The following is a 23,915-nucleotide window of genomic DNA, read 5'->3' on the forward strand; positions in this document are numbered from 1 at the left end:
TTTGATTTCATTGTAGCTCTGGTTAAAATGGAGTCTGTGTGTGATATAATTGAACCACTTCACCTGTACCTGCAGCAAGAACACATTGATTTGACTCAGGCTTTTGAAAAAGCAAAGGTTGTCATTGACAGTCTTCAAGTAATGAGAGCAAATGCTGACAATTCTTCAGAGTTGTATGAAGTCAAACAGATGTCACTCAGTCATGGTAGAAGAAAGTGTTCCAAGGATCTGTGAAAGGCAGACTCAAAGAATCAACACTGGTGCTGCTGACCCAGAGGAGTACTATACAAGGAACATGCGCATCCCATTCCTGGATCATGTCAAAGACAAAATAAAAGGCCAGCTTATACAATAAAGCCCAGTTTCATTGCACAGTATCTGGTGCCAAACATGCTGCATGTTTTGGAAGATGATGAGAAAGTGGTAAAATTGTGCAGTGCATGCAAGACTGACATATTCAGTCTGCCCAGTTTCAAAAATGAGCTTCACCAATGGGTGGACAGATGGAGAGCAGCTGTGCGAGACAAGCTGCCAGCGACCAGCATTTCAACTCTACAGCATTTGACCCCAGCATTTTGTCCAAATATAAACAGTGCATTAACAATTTTGGCTACCATGCCAGTTGGGTATTTCCCATGAGAGTGGGCATTTACTCTACGTTGCATTAAGACTTGGCTATGAAATATTATGTCTGCTGTATACTTATGTTTGCCCTTGATGCACATACATGACAACATCATGTTGATATCGCACAGGTACTGAAAGACTTTTATCCTGTGTGATATCAACATGATGTTGTCATGTGTGTGCATCAAGGGCAACCCATTTAAGTATACAGCAGACAGGTACCAAAAAACTTTGATCCAAGCTGCGGTGGTGCAGCGATAGTGTTGCTGCCTCAAAGCAAGAGGTTCTCTTGTTCGATTCTTAGCTGGAGTGCCTTCTGTGTGGAGTCTGCATGCCCTCCCCGTAGTTGAGTGGTGTTCAAAAGACATGTGTGAATGGGTGTGCCTTCACTGAAGGTTGGGTGTTGGGCTGGCAACTTGGCACCATAAAAATCTAGTGCCAATCATTAGCTGGCTGGAGTTCTGCTGTGGTGACCCCTAACTGGGAAAAGCCGAAAAGACAAACAAACTGAAAGACTTTGATCCATGTAATGATCACCAATTTAATGTCTTTCCAAGGTGATACCACAATTCATCAGGATAATGACAGGTGGGTACTCATGGCTGTTTGTACATTGTCATCTGCTGATTATAAGCTGTGGATGGGTGGCTTCCCTTTTGACTGTAGTGTGACCTGCTTGATGTAAATGGTTTAGGCTGCAGTTGCCAAATTACATGAAAACTAGAGCATCCAACAGCTCAGCCCAGCTGGCTTCCCTTTGGACTGGATAGTGGGCTTCTTAATGATAAGGTTTAGGCTTATTTTTAAAATACACAAAAACCAGATCAGTCAACAGCTCTAGCACCACTTAAGTCTTACTGTTCACTATGTGTGAGATGTTTTGTGTGAATGGACTCTCTGTGGGACTGGCCATCATATGGTAGAGGAGTTTGTTGCAGTGAATGATTCAGGCTGTCTTCTCATTTTGATTGGGCTATTGGCCACTTCTTGTGAATGGCTTAGGCTGCTATGAAGTGCACCTAAACCAGAACAGCCAGCAGCCCAGCCCAGCTGGCTTCCCTTTAGACTGGATTGTGGGCTGCTTATTGTGAATGGTTTAGGCTATTTGTTTTCATTGTATCAAAACCAGAGCAGTCATCAGCTCCCAGCAGCATTTACTATCCACTGTGGTTGTGTGAGGTGTGACTGAACCTTTGTGGGGCAGGCTGTGGGCTTCCCTTTTTCTGGCTGGTGTGTGGTGGTGTGAATGGATGTCTGTAGGACAGGATACCTTGATGTAGTAGAATGCAGTGAATGGATCTGGCTGTCTTCCCCTGCTGACTGGTTTGTGGGCTGTTTCCTATGAATGACTTAGGTTGCTATTACATGCACCTAAACCACATCAGCCAACAGCCCAGCCCAGCCCAGCTGGTTTCCCTTTGGAATGGACTGTGGGCTGCATGTTAGGAATTGTTTAGTCTGTTTTTTTGAGGTATTAAAGCCAGAGTAGTTAACAGCCATGTGGTGTGTGTTGTGTGTGTGTGATATGGTGTGGATGGACCTCTGTGAGACTGTCTTCCTTAATGTGGTATGGAGGCTTGCTGCAGTGAATCACTGCTACTAAATGCCTGTTAAGAGTGACAGTGGACATCTCAGAAGACTAGATTTTGGTGAGGGATCATAGAAGCACTGGGAGCAGGGTAGCATAGATGCATGGGGTGGTAGCAGTACCAAACCTTAGAGTACAAATTGAAAAAAACTGTCCACACTCCTGACTCAGACACATCTGTTTGTATGACATCACAACTGGCAGCTATGTAGCACAATCTGTATTATCCTGTCCTCATTTACATGCCACTATGCACCCATTAGACTGTGCTTCTTCATTTATATGCCATTATACAGTCTACATATCCCTTTTTCTGTTTTATGTGCTTGCCCTACACTGATGCTATGAATTATTACCAAGGTACATGTTCATGAGTTTGACATAAGACAATGCTACATGCTTCATAGTTCACATTATCAAAGAGCAGTTTAAACCTACGTTACTCAAATAAAATGTGTTAGCCTACTGAATAAATACTCAACTTCCACAATACCAACATGTATATGGAAAGGGAGGGTATTACAATACTTTAGCAATCCAACAAAATTTTGAACAACTAGCAGAAGAAAACAGCAGCAAGTCCAGCATGGATAAAACATCCTTTAGTAGGTTTATTAACAAACACACTTAACAACAATAAAAAATATTAAATAAAGTGAGTTACTAGCGCTTTCTTCCAGTACCCTCCAGAACTTCCTCAGATTAATTTACTTCCTCTTGGTTTCAGGATTTGATCCCGCAACAACAAGCCTAGCTAGCTGGGATAAAATCCTTTCATATCCCACCCATGGTCCATGGGTTGCTGTTTAATTATTGTAAGTTCATAGGTAGTTAATAGGTATGCAGTCCAGGAGACCACTGAGGAAACTAGATAAACTTCTCCATTGCCTAGAGTGCTGTCCGTTTAACTCATTCCCTCCAGTAGAGCTCTTTTGAGTGTGTACCTTTAACTCCAAGTGGGTGTGGCTTCAGCATTTAAAAAATGAAGTTATCACCTTACAATTATAACAAATACTAATTGACAGAGGTCATATATCAATACAATTGTGTTTGCCATCATGTATGCTTCAAGATAAAATATTCTGACACTTTGTATGCAGCATGGTTTTAGAATTATTATTGAAAATATGAGCAGGCAATATTTGACGCCTAGAGGCGCAGTAGGCGGTAACTGCAGAAATGCCTGGAGATGTTACTTGGCTGTAATGACCCGCTTAGAGTAAAAAAGCAGGTAAATAGAGACTGAGGGGGAAACAATCACTGGACAACAAGAAGCAGCTCACAGCGTTATTCATCTGTGCTAACTGCCAGTATATAAACAAAAGTCATATATATATATATATATATATATATACAGCTCAGTCATGCTCAAATCAATAAACTGGCTCAGTCATATCTTCCAAAGGACACTGCCACATGTAAAAATGAGATGCCTTCAAGGACAATGGGATTTTCTGGAACATGGAAAAAAAACATGCAGAAACTCACCACTCTCATTGGCAATTTCTCCTTCAGAACATAAAATGCAAGCAAAGCAACAAATTGGTTGCCCTGGTATAGTAGCTTTCCTGTAGCCTCGGAGACAGCTATCAGAACAGACTGATTTGGGAATCTGAAATAGACAGAAATAATATTTAATGCCACACATTCTGTTTTCTCTCAAAGATATGTTCACAGATATTTTAAACTGAATTTTACTTTTTTCAGCTATTAACATGATACATATGAACTTGCAGCATGTAAAAATCGCATTTTATAGAAAAATATGAAAACTGAATTTCAAAGACCGAATAGTTTTTTAGTGCCCGAGTGCTGGAATTGCTCATCTTGTGCCAAGACATTTGAAACACACTCTCTCACAAGTCACATCCAATTCCTACTGTGACCCTGCAGACAGCCACTGGAATCCATGGGGTTTACAAGGCAAGGAAAAGAAATGGATGTAGGTTGCCAGGTCCTTCTTCTGCATCACACCTATGGACACCTGAGTCAGTGATCCACTTACCGTATGCCTTTGAAATATGGGAGAAAATCAGAGCACCCAGAGAAAACCCATGCAAACAGGGAAGGACATGTATACACCACACTAAAGGTACCGCAGCTGAGAAACAAACTGCAAACCCTCTTCTGTTATATGGCAACATTACCTCTTGTGCCATAGTACCACCTTTAAATAATGTCAGTGATACATTTGTTAGCACTACCACCTCAGAATACTTGGTTTTCTTTGGTTCATGTCTAGGCTGATTTCTATCTGAGGTGTACATATCCACCCTGTATCCTTGTGTGCTTTATCTAGGAGCCCCAGTTTTCTCTAACTGCTTAAAAATGTGCTGTAGGTGAATTATCACTCTTCAAATTGCCTACATGTGTTGGTATTTTGAAAGAGTGAGTAAATGTGCCCTGCAATGGGTTAACCCCTTAGTCTGTGCCTCACACCCAGTGAGGACCAGGATAGGTTGTGGCCAGCACCCTTGAATTAGATTAAGCAGGTAATCAACGAATAAATGAAAGAATGAATTTCATAGTAAGATCTAAAATCTATAATGCAATTCATATTAAACCTTTTGCTGTTACTCTGGCCACATATTTTTGAACTCTAGTAGTAACTCATACCGTGAGATTTTCCAGCATCCAAACAGTTAAGAAATTATATCTACAAAATGTTTTTCTGGAGTAAAATGCCTTGTGAGGCTCAGAATGCAATAATAATTACAGGTAAATCCTGCTTAATGTATTCTGACCACACATATCATCATACAAACAGAAACTAAGCAGATTATTTAAACAGCCATTAGTGAAACACATCACTGTGAACTGAAATGATTATGCCACACCTGGGCTTTGCATCTGTACATGTAAAGACATATGAAAGCATTTATTTATTAAACAACCAATTATGTGAAATTATTGGAGGTTTAAACAGTGATCTTGCTTTGTATGACAAATCAGAAATTGTGGTAAAGGGTTAGCCGTGAACCTGCACAGTGCTGCAGTCTTAAAAGCCTGAAGGAGGCCTCACCAAAGTAGCAAGTTGGAGACCTTTAAAGCATGTTTATTGGCATTATTTCTGGCAGAAATGCAGGAACATCCGCCTTTGTTCACTTATTTATTTGCCCTTATTGTATTTTACTTGTTAAATCATGTTAACCTTCTCACTACCACTCACCTGCCCAGAAAAAACATCAAGCAACCTAGAAAATAATACTAACAGTGATAACAATTTATAATCTACATAAATAGTTCTACATTCATGATGAGAAGTGGGCAACAGTACACGTGGGAGCAATGATCCCATCAACTTTAAATTGTTCATTGATTACAAGCCTGACTTCAGTCCAGTCACATTATCATAGCTCTGATGACCAAGATAAATTATTAATGCCATGGAGACAAATGGAGAAACATTTACAAAAACATACACATTTGTTAGTATTACAGGGTACCATTATATGAGTTCAACCCCAGTAATAGAATAAAACTCTCACAAATATGACATTTCTTGCTTGTTTTCTTTTAATAGTCCCCCGGATTTACTAGATTAGTCTTACACGGAAGCGCCATTCTAAGAGTTTGACAGCAGCACGCCATGCATATTAATGAGGGCGCGCTGCCTCAACTCTAAAGCTTACATGGAGTGTGGACGAGTGTAGGGGGCATGTCGGACTGCTGAGCAGTCCAAAAATCCACGCTCCTGCAATGAAGAAATGCCGCAACTTCCAGTTACATGAGCGAGTCCGCTCACATGTGTACAAGGTAACACTACACTCCCCCATATGTTAAACAACTTACAAAATAAAAAATAAAAGGAATTTTTTTTTCTTTCAATATAGCTGCCCGTAGTTGCACAGGTTTGCGCGGGTTTGCCCATTGCTGGACTGGTGAGCAGGTCAGGCACCATTGCTTAGTAAGCATCTTAGACACCAGAAGAGGATAATAAGAAAAATATATGCAAATTAAGCAACATAGCAATAGCATAGTGGTTAGAGCCTTCGCACAAAGAGGAGGCATTCCCGGTTCGAGTCCCACTACTGTAAGTTCCATTTTCTGTGGGAAATCTGTATACAAAAATATTTCCTGACATTTTTTATGTATAAGTTTTGTAAAAAGCCTTGAAATGTTAAATGTAGTAGTGCACGAATTATAAATATATATGACGGTGAAATGTTTATGCATTCTGAGGCATGAGTAGTCTATTTTAAGCAATATAAAGCACTGCTAAGCAAATTTTACCAGTATTGAGCACATTTAAATACAATGGCGCATAGCTGCGCACTGCGCTAACCAGCGCAACGTTGGGCAATGTAAAGCAACATCAGGCAATGTAAAGCAATGTCGGGCAACGTCGAGCAACGTTGAGCAACGTTGGGCAAAGTTGGGCAAAGTAGGGCAAAGTTGAGCAAAGTCGGGTAAACACGCTCACACCTGCTTTACTGTTCCTTAACCAGTCAGGTCTGCCCAGCAGGAAAATAAAAAGCAGTAACAGGGCTGGAACGCAGGAATCTGTGCACTATAGTCACAGTACGTAACCACTAAACCATGATACCATTTCACAAACATGCACTTTCAACAGAGACATATCTATCAAAGGTATTTTAAACATTGCTGCCATCAGCTATGCAGGCATGCCCACAGCTGAGCTCTTCCAAAACTGGCCAATCACAAATAAGTGCGGGAAATGAGGTATATTTAAGCTCCACAGGTGGGAGTACTTGCTATAACTGGTTGTATCTTCCTTCTGCACTCAGTATGGCTGGTGTAGGTGAGGGCACTTGGTTTAGAGTGTAACTCTGGGGCATCCAGGAGTCCAAAATTATGGCTTGGCTCCTCATCCACAAACATGAGGAAAGGCTCCTGCAGGGCCAGTACCAGGTTACCCAATATAAAACGGAGGCCTGGAACAGTCTTGCCCATGATCTCACCAGTGCCACTGGTGTTCCTCGGACTGGTGAGCAGGTCAGGCACCATTATTCTGACCTGAAGTGGCATAGGGGGGATGACCTGGACTGCTGGATCCAGGAATCCCGTATGATGCCTAATGCCCCAGTACTGAGTAAGTAGCCATTGTATTAAGTAGTTAAGAATTGCCATGCTTGTCTATACTATGGATAGGTATGTTTCAATATCACTGCATTTACATTTCACAGCTGCAGGTTTGTGGGCTATGAATGCGCAAGCCCATGAAGATAGGCTGCAAAGGCTGCATCATGAGGCAGGTTAGTAATTATTCTGCATGTACTGTTATATAAAATAAACAAGAGAGCCCTCAAAAAGTCTTGTAACCCAATAAATAAAGGTGTAATAATCCTTTAATAAATGTATGATTCATGGAGTGCGTCTGTATTATTTTCTTTGATATGTTGTTGTACTGTTGCATTCTACAAATAGTAGTGTTGCATTAAGCAGTGTCAACCCACACTTGTGTAGGCACATATAACATGGATGAAGGGAGTGCCAGTAGCTTGTATGCAAATTTACAGCCCTCAACTGTTGGTTCATGCTCAGCATGTACAGGTTAATCTGGCACATGAGTAGCTTGGTATTGTGTTCCCCAGAAATGTCAGTGTGCTGCCAGAAATGTAGGGAGCTGTCAACATATAACTGATACTTTCACCTGAACATATGTAGATAATTATGTGAAAGTAGAGCTGTCAGTATACCATCTTAGCAGTAGTGTGTGTGAGCAATTCTCAAAATATGTTGCAGTAACATCTGCATCTTGGACAGTTTGTATGTAAGATACAGCTCATGTATATAATGATCTAGCAAAATTCAATTGCACAATATAATAACATTGGGTAGTGTAATAATACATGTAAGGGACATATAACCGCAGTTAATAGGAATGTAGTGAAAACTAGAAGGATATATAAGTTGTTAATTGAGCTATCTTTTTCCACCCTACTGTATGTGCATAAAAAATGCAATTCCACACCTCAATTGGTATGTCTAATCTCAAAACATTTGTTGGGACATATGTCCTATTGGTTTATAAATATTTGCATTTATTTCTATGCATGTGCCCTGTTAAAATACCACACCATTGGTGGCCTGTTGGCATCAATTAAACCTGCATGCTGTGGTAATGTCCACTATTGTTCTATATATGCATGTGTCATGCTTGCTTTTCATCTGTTGAAAATCTGGTGTGTTGGGTTAATGGGAATACTTCTGCATGCTGTTATAACTAATTGGCAATGCTGTTGACTGTTATTAACCCATATCTTTATTAAACTCTCCAAAACATAGTTTGTATGGGAAGGCCAGTCCCAGCGTACCCACCTGTCCCACCTCAGCTGGCCTTGGCACCTGGCACCAGCAGATCCAGTGCCCAGCCTGGGACCTCCTCCACCATTGGCCCTGTGCCACCTTCGGGTGGAAGCACTGCAGGGGATGGGTCTCGCCCCCCCCCCATGCAAGCATGGCCAGAGAAGCACTTATCACCCTTCATAGGGTCCAGGCTGTGGTGCATAGAGAGATCTAATGTTCTGTTGCAGAGCCTCTATGCCAGCTTGAGGCCCAAGTGGCACAACTCACAGGTCACCCTGCACCTCATACACAGCCCCCAGCACAGCCACCTTCTGGGCGGTGAAGGTGCAGTGGTGACTGCCCATAGGTGGGGACCTCAGTCCCACTGTTTCCATCTGGGGGAATCATGGGCTTGCAATTCTCAAACATCCCTCCCTGTCAAAGGTGTTCACCCACCACATGTGTCAAATACCTCCCCTGTATGTGTCTTGTTTGTCTTGTCTGTTTACCTCCCCAACCTACCTCCCCAAATATACCTACTTCCCCTACCCCACATTCCACTCTCACCTGAAAAAAAGGGCAATCTGCTCCCCAAAAAAATTACACCCCATACATAGCTGCCCATTTTGCACACATGTCCACTGGACACATGAAATGTTATTTAATTGGCATTACAACATACTTTGTTCTCCTCACCCCTCTCTCAGGGGTTGAAGGGTTCATAACTACCTCCAAATTTATTACATATGCACAGCTGTTGCTGTTGAATAAATGGGCAGCTATGGATCTTCCCTACAACAATCCTGCACATCATGAGCTATTTTCCATACCGTCTTTCCCTCTTTCTGCCCCTTTTTCACCACTTTCATATCTCTCCATTTTTCTTTTCTTTCAAAGAAATTAGCATGGGGGTGAGAGGGAGTAAGCACTATTAAGCAGTAGTTAGTGGGTTTGCGCGAGTTTGAGCTTGTTTGCGCTTGGCTAAGCATGGCTAAGTATTGCGCAAACCCATTCACAACTGCTTAAAAGTGCCTTAGTCACTCTGTATGTGAGGGCCCTTGTTCTGCTCAGGAACAAAATAAAACACTGCTGTAAGTCTCGAATCCCGGACCTTGCACACACTACACAACATGAAGTACCACTAAGCCACAATAGATATACATCAAGTTGGTGCTTAAATAATTATATCATGCATCAGAATGAGTAAATGTAAAGGAAAATTTGGAATACCATACCACACAACTTGTTCTGTGGATGTTGGCCAACAGTTGTTGTGGGATTACATTACATGACTGTGGTAAGAAAAGCAGCCATTCTAGCAGGAAATAATGTTACACCATCACCTTACAAACCTGCACAGTATCACAGCAGGACAAACATTGGCATATCTGTTTAGGGCAGAGGCCATACCTCTCAAATGTCCCTAATTTTCATGGTCATCCCTGATTTTGACCCATATTTTAGCTCTGTCCCTCTGAATCTCTTCTAAAACTACTGACTTTGGCCAGAAAGGTGGTGAATTACACTTAATGAATAATGACAATAATTAAGAGGTAGACACTTCTTTTACTTCAGAAAAAGTGTATTAATTCATATGCTCTGATTCTCTCAATGTTTCAACTTAATGGCACAATGGCACAGGTGTCCCTGATTGTCCCTGAGTTTTTCTTGACTTTTCCCTGAGTCTGTTCAAATATGTACCTGATTGGTTGAGAGGTCTGGCAGAGACAGAAACACAGAGGCATATTAGGCTTTCTGCTGTTACACACTGTGCAAATAGCTTTGGAAGGAGTTTTGGAAACATACCCTTATGTAGGAATAAAACACTGAAATACAAATGGATGTAGCCATGTACTGGTAGCAACCAACTGTAAGAATGCCATTGCTCTATTGCTGAAAAGACCTGTGTGGTGCACAGACAACAAATAACAGGATATTCTCTGGCTATCATGTGGACAGGTCCACAGTTGGGAGTTACGCAAACAGACTACATGCCTTGATAAACTAACATGTACACAGCAGCCCTGTAAGTCCAGCAAGATAAAATCCACACAATACTACTTACACTCTCTGTACTTCTTCAACCTAACCCTTCCCAAATGTAGAATATACCTGTGTGTGCAGGGTCTACCAAGGATGTAGGTAAGCATACTCACAGTACTGAAATGTGTCCAGTTTTCTGAGCAGCTCATGCTAATGTCAACAATAAAAAGCACAAACTGTTTAGTGTGTCAATGAATATTCACAGTATAGCAGCTCACAAACAATTCTTGTGCCAAAGGAATACATTTCTATAACTAGCTTTGTATGGCAGTTAATTGTAACAGTTGAAAAGAAAGTACACCTTTCCATGTATCTTGGGGTAGCATTTTGAGGGGTGAGTACATTTCTACACTGACAAGTGGGTACTGGAAGCAGCAACATTAGGTCTGAGTACAAAATATAAATCTCTGGCTACACCCCTGGCTTCCGATATAAGAACTATACCAACCTTCTGTCTTAAACAATGATGTCCACACCAAATAAGGATGATCTCCATCTTGGAAAGCTGAAAGGGCCACACATACATGACTCAGCAATTTATAGCACTGGGTTGCTATGACAGTGATTACTTCAATTACTACACAGCAGGCTGCATGCAATTAGCAAATGGTGGGCACTAATTGGTGCAAAGGCAATCACATGCTCATGTGCAAGTCCTACAAAAGCAGGCTGCAATCTCTGCCAACAAACTCAATCACTCTATTGTAGAGACTGACAGAGAGAGAGAGAGAGAAAAGGAAAAAGAAATATTACCAAATTATACAAAGGAAATGTATGTGACACATATGTATTTACTGGCATGTAGTAGATGTTATTGAAGAATAGTCTACATAATGTGAAACATTCATATGTGGCAGCAGTACTTCTTTCTGCACAGATGTTCTGCTTAACTACTGCTATGGACAATACTGTGTGTACCTGTGGGCAGTGGGACATACCTGTGAAATGTGTCACTCAGCATTAAATGTCAAAGATCTGACCCATGTTATCTGTGTTCTGTACAGTAGTGTGGCCAATGGCTGTTGGGGGGATTAGCACTGACATTATATAAACATGGGTGTGACATAACAATACATGCATGATAGTCATATTAAAGTGTAGATTAGCATTGGCAACTGCTGCAGCAGTCCAGTATGCTTATTTAGCATCTGTTGCCATATATGCCCCCTCAATGTTAGTCTGTTTTCATATGTGACACCTGTTTGTGTTGCAGCAAGGCCTAACATTTCAGCTGTGAGGTCCAGGGACTTACAACAGTGTGGACCATGTGTGTGTATGCCACACACATACAGAGAAATATATATGTGCCATATATATTCACATCTGTATATGTGCATATAGCAGGGGACATATTGCAACTGTTTGCGAAGGGGATGATATATATGTTGGTGAAGGTTAGTATGCGCATATTTGTATGTAGGTTTTAGTGTGTGACAAACAAGACAGCATACAGTGCTGGTATATGACATGCGGTGGTTAAACACTGTGAGTGGTTCATTCAGTTTGTAATGTTGTAGCCAGTAAGGCCTGCTAAAGCTACCTGGGCTATGAACACTTTCAATGCACTTATCCCAAGACTGTGTGATGTCATTACATTACTGTACACCTTACATCCTTTGTATAATTGATATTCTCACTATGAAAGGTGAAATGTATATGTGCCTATATTTATTTATATATATATATATATATATATATATATATGTGTGTGTGTGTGTGTGTGTGTAGACAAATGGATGTGTATATGTAGATATATATATATAAATATAAATATATGTAGATATATATATATATATATATACATATATTTATATATACTCATACACACCTACATCTACTTGTTGCAATAGAGTCTCTGTACTGTTGACTGACTGTGATGGTCAATATGTTTGTGAATACATCAAAGATATGTATCTGTGGGATAGCTTACTGGGAAACTTTATTATTATGGTATTCTGGGTCCTTGCTTTGGTCCTAGCAAAAGCTGTGTATTCTGTTGCTAGGCAGAACAAGTGCTATTGCATACAGTGTGATTAAGTCCTTTGGTTTTAACTAGGTGTGTCATTGGAGGCTAAAGCACTACATCTATAATTATTGATTGGTACCAATGTTGAATACAAATCCTGTGTGTACTGTAATACTAATTGAAGCTCTGGGCCTGTACAGCAAAGTATGGTGTATGTCCACATTGCTTGCATCCACTGTTTTGTGTGGTCCCTGTATTCATCACAGATTACATTTCTCAAGATTAAGGTTCTGTAAGTACTGACACACAATACTGTATAGTACACACTGAAAGCTTATCTGGGTTTTCATACATTTGTGTCCTGTAATTAAGTCTGACGTATGTGTAGGTATGTCTGTAACATGTCCTTTGACATATGTGTGGTAATGCATATAACTGTGTATCTAGCAACATTCATAGTGTACTGCAGCAGTATGTGACCTATATTCCCAATTGTGCACATATTTTGGCCACGAGTTTGGCATTAACAGGTTGTCTGGTATAATATTAATAGATTTACTGGACCTTACACTGATTGTGATGGATGATATATTTCTTTACACATCAGCTTGATGTATATCTGCTGTGGCTAGGTGGTGCATCGTGTTGCATACAGTGTGCCAGGTTCTCTTGTATAGTCTTATATAGTGATTTTATTTTGTTAAACCAAAAAAAGGTACAAGCCAGATAGCCAGTCCCAGATGATTGTTTATTCCGCAAATCCACAAACCAACACAGATAAATCACACTGCAAACCAAAGAACATTAACGTAGTATAAAATATCCTAACGTTTTCATCGTATTGGTTCGTGGATTTGCGGAATAAACAATCATCTGGGACTGGCTATCTGGCTTGTACCTTTTTTTGGTTTATCAGTGCAGTTTCGGGTACTTGTGACCAACTTGCTTGTTTTGATTTTATTTTGTTGCTGTGCAGGACATGGTTCATTGGATAGAGAGGGAGCAAGGCACTTTCACGCAGTTGTGGAGTGAGCAGTGATAAGTGGCAGTTACAGTGTTTCACTCTTAGTTAGCATATAGGTTGCTAAACTTCCATAAGCTGTGCTAACCCTTCTGAAAACCCACTTGCAGATGTTGAAATGTGCCTTATTCCATCTGTAGCTCCTGACCTTTGGTTTGGCTAGTGACAAAATAAAAAGCATTTACTAGGAAAAAACCTACAACCATTCACATCACAGCATACGTGATTTGCCACTAAGCCATCTCAGATATACATATCATTTATGTATTCACAAACATAACATCCAGTTCAATCATACAGCACTACAGAAAATGTACTCCAGCATGTAGATGTATGTGTGTGAGTAATTATTGTAATCTATGCTCAGGTACAACATATTGTATTATGTATATAAGTATATATATATATAGATATATATATATATATATATATATATGGCAGTTCAGTGATATCTGTACTGTATAATGTTAAATGTGCCATATGACTTGCTCAGACATATTTTTGTATTTATGTCTTCCAGGGATCATGGTTCACCACAGGAACCCAAGTTACAGTCAGGCTGAAGATGATATCATCACTAGCATCATGATTCAGCACTACCGTGTGCTATTTTCACAAACCAGCCAGGACCAGCAGGACCGTACTGCAATGTGGCAAGATCTTGTCCGCAGGGTCAATGAGGTAGCCCTGCATAACCGCACATATGAGCAGGTATGCCACCACTGCAGTGATCTTCTCCGACATGTCCATTAGCGTGCTGCTAATGTGCATACGGAACAGCTTGCAACAGGGGGTGGTGTTAGCATACACCCCCCCCCTCACCAGAGTGAAGGAGCTGCTCATGAGCCTGGTGGCACTTGCCCAACAACAACAGCAGCAGACATACACAATGATGGAGGTTGGAGACACTCAGGAAGCACACATGGAGCATGCAGGTAACATGGCATATCTGTAGACTACTGTTATCTGTATTGGTAGATCATGCATATGTGAGATGTGGAGTATGTCGTTCAAAGATGTGGAGCCTGTTGTTGTGCAATACTGATCATTTGGAACATAAGCTGTAGCCCTGTGAATGTAAACTGTTGTTGTACTGTAAGATTGTAAACGCACAGTAGCAATACCACAGTTGTGGTCACTGACAAACTGTCTCATCTCTATGTAGGTTCCTCTGGGGTGATATCAAGGCAGTGGACAGATGCTGGTGAGTGTGTTCTACATTTATTATTGGAAATAAAAAGTGCATGTCATAGTTAAGGTGTAGGCCATGTACACAGGTAACACACCTACCCATAATTAATGCTGTGCATGTTTGGTGTAAGAGCACACACATCTCACTAATGTGATTAGCTGCATCAAACACATGCAATACCCACACTATCTCAAACAAATGTGGCTAGACTGTAGTGACCATTGGATAGGAACATACTCAACATGCACATAACATACACATCTATGTCATACACAGAGCATTTTAACATGCTACACATAATGGATTCCTAAACCCTCTGTAATGACACACTCCAGTATCCAAAATCTCATCCACACATTACACAGAATATACCTGTGGGGTAGAGGCCTATCCTGGGGCATTTAAACACTCTGCAACACACTACACATTCATGGCAGGAAATGCTCCTTATTGGCTTCCTTACAAAATCAGGTAACAACTGGTTGTGAAATGGTGAATTTAGCCAAGGTAGTACAGTTCTGGCACAGCATGATTTGTGCTGGTTTGTAAAACATTTGTAGCCTTGAGTGACCACCTGATACCTCATGATGATGGCCTATGGTACTATACCCCATCCAGTTATTGTAACCACAGTACTACACATAGCTGTCATTGCTGCACACCATAATGATGTGTGTGCACACATATGCACCTCTAAACAGTATGCATACCAATCACCATTTGCACAACTGACACATATATGTCTTGTGATACTATTGAGTGGCAAGGTCATATGACACATATTGGGCATGTGTAGTGTTTAAGTATGCAGCTGTGTTTTAGCATGTCATGTCATGGATGAGGCTGGCATGTCCACAATATGATATGCACTCACCATATGTACTGTACATGCGGTATGTGGCCGAATGGTATTCTATCAGTAATCCATGCACCACTGATGATGTTGTGTGAATACTCATCATGCATGTGCTGAAAACATGTCCACAATTAACACGTGTCCACAATTATTTGCTAAAGACACAGAGGCTATAATCAGCATTGGATACCTATCTGACGCACAGATACACATCCAGCAATGGTATGTACACCTGTGAGTTATGGTGCACAGTACATCACAGGGTTATGAATGCCTGCACAGTAATGTTGTGTCCATGTATGCATTGTGTTCCAGGGGGAGGGCCATCACCGAATAACAAAACACATGCATCAAAGCCATGTATACTGTTAATAACAAGGATTGGCTACACTTGCACTGCATGCTGTTGAGCAACACATGTCCTGCATGCTGACAGGTGTCATATGACTTTTTTGCCTGTGATACTGTACTCCACCATCACCTGCTATTGTGTATGTTCTGTGATTGCTGGTGTTGTGTGTGTCTGCTTTTGGGAGGAGTGTAGTTTTGTGTGTGTGCATGTGTGCATGTGTGCATCTGGTCTGAAGTCATGTTCAGGTCTTAAAGTGTGTTTCCTGTTTTCCTCTCACAGGTGGCGAGGTGGGGCTGGTTCAGTACTGTAGGGAATCTGATGTCACTGAGACAGACAGTGATCATGAGGATAGGTGTGTTGAGGCACAGGCAGGTTTGTCAGGGTCTGTTGCTGGGCCACCAATTGACAGTACACAAGTCTCCACCCCATCCATGCACACAGTCATACTGCCTGTACATCCATCATCACCATTGCCCTTAGCTGAGGGACAGTGTACGGTTGGCACTAGCCAGGACAGTGTGGTATCTATGGCACACGTATCAGGACACAGCAGCCATAGCCATATGTCTGGAATGGTACCACATAGGCAGATACTCAGGGCTTCTCATCAGAGCACTGCTGGTCATCATGACCCTGGCAGACGTGCCACACCTCTTTCTACCACACGCATATTCCAGGCTGTCATAGAGGCACAGACATAAATGGAGTGGTACACCAGACAGGGGTTAAGGGCACAGAAGGCTCATTACACCTCTGTAAATGACAGTATCCATGACCTAGCAGGTGCCATATGTAACTACACTGAGATCATTGATAGACGTTGGGGTGAGACATTGGATGTCCTCCACAATGTCATGTCCATGTGTCAGGACAGTGCGGGGCGGTTGAGACGTCGATGTGGATGTATGCCAACAACATCAGCAGCTGGAGGTCACCATGGACATCTAGCAAGTCGCAGCCGCTCCCATAGTGCCAGAAAATGCCCCGGCAGTGTTGGAGGGCTGTCCATAGACCATCCTAGCAGACCACATGCACGTGGCTCTGGCCTGTCCCAACAGGGACCTGGATCCAGTGGACATTTGTCAACCTCTGAGGACAGTACCCAATCTGGATTCGTACCTGATACTGTCTGTAGCACCCCTGCCAGGCACAGGTTCCGTATCCATGGCTAGAGATGGTGATTTGTAAAGCCTGCCAGGTACAATCTGTAGCTGTCTCATAAATCCCCGTATATGACAGCCACATGGTGGAACTGTGTACATGCAGACACACACACATAAACCAGAAACCTAGGGCAAACACATACCCGCACACATGACATCAACATTGGCCCATAACAGTACTCATGGCCCTCACACACACACACACACACACACACACACACACACACACACACACACACACACACACACACACACACACACACACACACACTCACACACACATGTCAATTGTATGGCTCAGTGTAGGCCTCTGGCAAACCAACAACACACCTTATGCATATGATGAAGCCCGTGCCACCTCCTGCCATCTGTAACATTAATGCAGGAACAGGCTAACATGGTGCTGATGCACAGGGTGACTTTAATAAAGTATAGCAATGGTTGGATGTGTAGCATGTTGTCAGCAGTAAAGTGTAATGGTATCCTTGAAGGTGTAGCTGAGCAGGTATGATGCATTAAAACTGTAATTTGCAATGTTGTATTGTTTTCACCAGTGTTTACTCCAATTGTGTTTTTTTTTTTGCCCATGTGCCACTTGGCTGATGTGTGTAGTTGTGTCAGCGTGTGCTATAAAGTGGACAGTAAGTGTGGGGTGTGTGCAACACAGGTTTGCAGATGTCCATTTGTGAACATGGTGGAGGTGCACTGTCTGCATGTACATGCATATTGGACACATGGGCAGGGTGACATGCCCTGTATTGGCCAGTGTTAACACTTCATAGTTTCTATTGGTGGCCAGTATGCATTGTACTACACATATTTTGGAACTAGAGGTACGCATGTGTGTGTATGACATGGGTTGACACTGTGCTGTGGGTGATGTTGTTGTTGCTATCTGTCATTGGTTTGCATTACTAAGGTTAACACTGTCCCAGATGCATAATCCTTTAGTAATGCACACTGTTCAACTACAGGGTTGCACGGACTGTGCTATCACAAACACAAGAAATTCGCACTTATACAGTAAAAGTGCAGTGGTAGTGCTGCGGTAGCATTGTTGCCTCACAGTATGATGTTGTCCTGTTTGATTCTCAGTTAGAGTGTCTTTTGTGTGGAGACATGTGTGAATGGGCTTACCTTCGTTGAAGGTTGTGCATCAGACCTGGCAACTTGGCATGTAAAAAAAAAAAAAAAATCTACTGCCAATCATTAGCGGACCGGAGTTCCGCTGTGGTGACCCCTAACTGGGAAAAGCATAAAGACACAACAACAACAGTAAAAGTGTATTAGTGTCATGGACCCCTGCCATAAACTAAATATATAATAGAAGGTGTGAAGTTGTACCAAAAAAGAGTTACATACCAAGAAGGGATAACATCTCTGGTCAGTATCATTGGGAAAATACAAGCTCTCATTAACCATACAAGGCAAGCTTCAAAATACAAATTGGCAAGGATTCCAAAGACAACACTAAAGCTTTCTTTAGTGTTGTTTATAATCTACAGGGGAAATCTCAAATCGGGTCTCAGTTAATGTAAATGGTCACAAAGTACACTTATCTGACTGACATTACCAATTTCTTGTCAGACAGTTTGAATGCGGATTTCATCACCCTGTTGTTACACAAGGGCCACATTTCCAGACCTGAAGAATGTAAAACCTGATGATTCACAGACACTCTAGTTAAAACATCTCTTTGTCAAAGTCCAAACCACAGTGGCAATGGTACTGGACAGTGTCCCTGGCTGTCTCATCCACAAGCTGACATATGAAGTCACCACTCACCTAAATACTCTGTTCAGATGCAGCCTCTATACAGGTTACATACTTGTGGAATGACGCATGGTAATGGTGTTCACAGTCCACAAGGGTTGAGCTACAACTTCTACTTCTCCTCCTCCTTTCGGATGCTCCCATTAGGGGTAACCACAGTAGATCATCTGTTTTCATTTCTTCCTGCCCTCTGCATCTTGTGCTGTCACACCATCCACCTGCATGTCCTCTCTCACCACAACCATAAACCTCACCTTAGGCATTCCTCTTTTCCTATTACCTGGCGGCTTCATCCTTAGGATCTGTTTCACAATATACTCTGCATCCCTCCTCAGCACATGTACAAACCAATGTAATCCTGCCTATCTGGCTTGGTCTACTAACCTTCAAACCTGGGATGACCCTGTAATATACTTATTCCTAATCCTGTCCACCCATGTCACACCCAGTGCAAATGTTAACATAAATTGATTAAGGGTAGAGCTAAAGCAGATCCTGGAAACTCTCACAAATGTTATTTGTAAGGCTATGGAGGACAGCATTATGGAACTCATTAACAGAGACATTATGAACCTGCAAACACTGCACTATACCCACTTAGGTTCTCTAAAGGCCAGATCGTGGCTCCTACACCTAGTAGACTTCAAGCCAGTTAACAAGGCTATAGGTGGGGGAGGGGTGGTCCACACAGCCAAGCTATAGCTCACCAGCATTTCATACTAATCCCACAATCTGATATTATACATAACCTCAACAGACTGACCATAAACGATTGTTAGATGATGGATTGACAACTGACACACATTTGTAAAACACACAGTAACATTTGCAGCCTCCATGTACAATTATATGCCAGTAACAAGTGGTATTCACCTGCACTCAGTTCTGAGACCACTCCTGTTTGGCATATAGCTTTCTTAGGTACAAGCAAACATAGTAGGGATATGTCTGCCCACATTTTATGAAAATGCATACCATGGGCTATACTTTATTCTCCAGATGACACACACATCCTCCAAAAGGGTATCATAGAGACAGATTCCTTGTGCAAAACTATAAGCCAAAGAAAGCATAGTTATCCACTTTTAGAAAACAAAGTATCCCCAGAGTACCACATAGGTAGTAGCCCCCAAAATGTGGAACAGGTACTAATGTATACATAGAGCCATGTGTTTAGTCATCTCTCCTTTGATAATCACATTACCAAAGGGTTTTGGAAATCCCACTGTGGAGCACATAAGCAATAAAAGGTTTGCATGCAGATCCACAGAGGTTGTTGCACACCTATAATGATTAGTCATCTTTGCCAGACTTTGCTTGCTTTGGAACAGGATTCACATATACCTCAAGCATAAACCCTCACTCACACTCTTCAATAGAAACTGTGATGAGTGGATGTGAAACAGAAGACGTAGCCCAGGGATCACTGCAGTGGCTAAGCTTGTCACAAGCATACAGAAGTGACCTAAGGTCTGGAAAGTGCCAGCACACTCTGGCAAGATAGCAGATGCTTTCATGGAGAAAGCAGAGTACTCACCTATGAAATAATTGAGGTCACATGTATATATATGGCTTTGCCCCACAGCTACCTTACATGTGTTATGCACATACAGTTGTCATTGTGATATGTCATACACTAGAAAAATCAAAACCCACTCTACATTGACCCATGGTGTCACACACACACACACACACACACACACACACACACACACACACACACACACACACACACACACATAGTTAGCAAATGTGGGATGCAAACTCCTACCTAACTACATTATGATACTACAGCAGTATGCATTTACACGATGTGATGTACACATTACTGTTTTCACTTTCCCACAGGTATATTTGTAGGATGGTGACATCATCAGACTTGACAAAGATGAGTATATCACTTTTAAAGGGTGTGAATAGTCTCCAAAAAGGTTGCTCTCTCCCCAGGGAGAGACAGACACACACATACACAGTTGGCAAGTGTGGGGTTCTTAATCCAAACTAAGTACTTCTTTACACTTCAGCAAGCAATATGGAGTTACAGGGTGCAATACAGACATTACTCGCTGACAGTTTGCCCAAAGGTTTTTTTCACATTTGCTAACCTCAACAGGCTTATCATACTATGTGTATTGTGAGTGTTTTGTATCCATAGGCCATGACCATATCATATACTGGTTGATGCACCACATGCTGGTACACACAGGGTCAAACCAGCAGCTAAGCTCTGTCAACCCAATACTGGACAATACAGTCAAGATGAGTAGGGTCATACAACCACAACACCAACAGTCTCACATAGACCTACAATAAAAGCACCAGCAAAGCACACAAATAAATACACATTACCATACTCGGAGAATACAAATATTAATCTGAAAAAGAGAGAGTGTCCTCCTAAGCAGAGAAGCAAGCAGCATGCACTTCCAAGCACACACCAGAAAACACATAATACACCAAAGCAGTGTGCCTCACAACAGGCCCTAAGGCAAAACAAGATACCCAAAACACTAGTAATAGGTGACTCCATAGTCATCCACACAGATGTTCCACTCACTCGGCTGGACAGGGGGAAGGTTACTGTCAGTTGTCTGTCAGGTGCTATGATCCACCACATAACACAAGCACTTACATCACTCCAGAACAGGTACATATATGACGTGTTCTTTGTACATGTCAGTGTGAATGATCTGGGACATACCTCTCAGGACAACATGACAAGAGATATATAGTAGTTCTATGATCATGTAGCCCAGGATAGTATGACCCTGACCTTGAGTAGCATCTTACCTTCACCTACAATATACTGCAATGTAACAGAAAGATGATAAACTTCAACAATTGGCTGAGCTTCTGGTGTCATTCAAAGGGGATCCAGTCTCTGTCTGCCTGTGATGACATGATAGACAAGCCTCGTTGCTTCGCTACAGATGGTTTGCACCTGTCGCCCCTATGCTTCTGAATACTGGCCAAGGCTCCTGCTGTCCCCATATTACCTTTTTTAGGCAAGGCTCAAAGGTTCATAGGTTCATAGGTAGGTACTAGGCTATCGGCCCTGGGGCTTATACAAGCCCAGCCAAAAAGGTACCCTGGCTTTTGCCACCCAAGAAATGTATTTTCCTGTGCCACTGTCGAGCAGAGACACAGAAGTGATCCCCGGGGTGAATTTCCTATTTCCCATCCAATCATCAAGATTTTTCTTGAAGAGTGCTAATGAGGAGCTTTGTTTGATATAGATAGGTAGTTTATTCCAGAGTATGGAAAGTCTCTGGGACAGGAATCTATCCCTCAGACATGTTCTGTTTATTGTGGTGACAAGGTTTAGGTCCCTAGAGTGTGTAGCTCGGAGGGATTTGGATTTCTTTAAGTGGAGCATGTCCAACAGCTCTGGGTTTGACATAGCTTTGTATGTTAGGCAGAGATCACCTCTAAGTAGGCGATATGTGACAGAGTAAAGCTGGAGTTTTTTGAGACGATCTGTTTAGGGCATGTGTTTGAGGCTGGTAATCCTCTTTGTGAGGTATTTCTGCAGCCTTTCCAGTTGTTGTAGATGTCTTGTGAGGTACATACCAAAAGGGGCGTTGTACTCTATAATGGATCTAATGAGTGATGAGTAGAGGGGAACAATGACCTCTTTTTTTCTGCATGAGAAACCTTTTGTGATGAGGTGTGCCACGTAGAAGGATTTCCTGACTACTGTGGCAATGTGATTATCAAAGGAGAGACTACTGTCCACCTGTGTCCCAAGGTCTCTTATCACACTTTTGGTGTTAAGTATACTACCGCCTATGTTGTAGTTCATGGCTACAGAGTTTTTACCAAGGGGATGACAATGCACTTTTTGGCATTGAGCTTGAGGCCATGGCTTTGACACCAGGCATCTGTCTCAGTAAGGCCCTTTTGTGGGATGTCCACATCGTTAGTAGTTTCGATTATGGCTCCTAGTTTGCAGTCATCTGTGAACTTCATTAGCCAAAGACCTTCTGTGTTAGCCTGTACTTCAGAGAAGTAGATACCAAACAGGACAAGACCCAGGTCTGAACCCTGTGGTACTCCACTTGTCACTGGTCTGAAGTCGGATTTGGAGTCTGCTACTTTCACAGTGTGGGTTCTGTCAGTGAGCCAGTTGGCAACCCATCTTGTGACATAGGGATTTGTACCTAGTTTAGTGCGTTTATCTATAATTCCAGAGTGGGGGATGGTGTCAAAAGCCTTGGCAAGATCTAGATAGGCTGTGTGAACCACCTTACCCTTGTCTACAGCTTTGGTGACTGCTTCAAAGAAGTATATCAGGTTTAGGAGACATGATCTGCCTTTTACCAACCTGAACTGGTTGGGGTCCAGAGTTTGGAGATTACCAATATCTTTTTTTATAAGTTCTATGATGATACGTTCCATGGCCTTGCAGACCAGGCTCATCGGGGTAATAGGGCACTAGTTCCCAGGGTCTGTGGTAGCTCCCCCCTTGTGTAGTGGGATAACCATCGCTGTGCGCCATTCAGCAGGCACAAAGACTGAGGTGAGGCTATGACTGAATGTGGTACTTAGGTCTGGTTCCAGTTCATTCTGTAGTTTGTGTAGAACACAGCCTGGGATGTTGTCTCGTCCCATGGATGCTGTGTTCCTGGCTTTGGAGAGTGTGTTTTTTACCTGTGCAGCCGTGATTACAGGAACTTTGCATTCTTCTGGTACAGAGATTGTTCTTTCGTGGGTGAGAGAGGGGTAAAGTTAGCACTGAACCTATCTGCCAGGATGTTGGCAATATCAGTTGGGTCTGTATATTTAGTGCCATTGTGCTGTAACTCAGAGCAGATCTGAGTTTTGCCATTGAGATTCTTGACATAACTATAGAATGCTTTGTGGTTGTCTTTAAAATCAGTGACAATTTTGTTTTTGTAACTAGCATTGGAGAATTTTATCAAGGATTGCAGCTTCTTACTGAGGCTGACCAGGGAGCTCCTCCACTCATGGGGTTTACTCTCTTTTGCAACAGTTTCTTCCTTCTGTTGTACAGTTTGTTTATGGCAGGGGACCACCAGATTGGATTCCTTTTTTTGGAGGATAGCATCTTGGTTCTGTTTGGGA

The 23,915-nt window shown here is 42.0% G+C and overlaps 1 protein-coding gene across 1 annotated transcript in view; it reads right to left on the reverse strand.

Annotated features, from left to right (window-relative positions):
• Positions 1-23,915, reverse strand: part of LOC122808448 — a 361,422-nt gene that overhangs the window by 111,501 nt on the left and 226,006 nt on the right. The window contains exon 7 of the mRNA XM_044079410.1: positions 3,704-3,827. Within this exon, the coding sequence (XP_043935345.1) occupies positions 3,704-3,827 (124 nt within the window). The remainder of the gene's footprint in view (positions 1-3,703; positions 3,828-23,915) is intronic.

The sequence above is a fragment of the Protopterus annectens genome, chromosome 8.part0 (genome assembly GCF_019279795.1).
Source record: "Protopterus annectens isolate FY-2018-M chromosome 8.part0, PAN1.0, whole genome shotgun sequence".
In the NCBI taxonomy this organism is placed as follows: Eukaryota; Metazoa; Chordata; order Ceratodontiformes; family Protopteridae; genus Protopterus; species Protopterus annectens.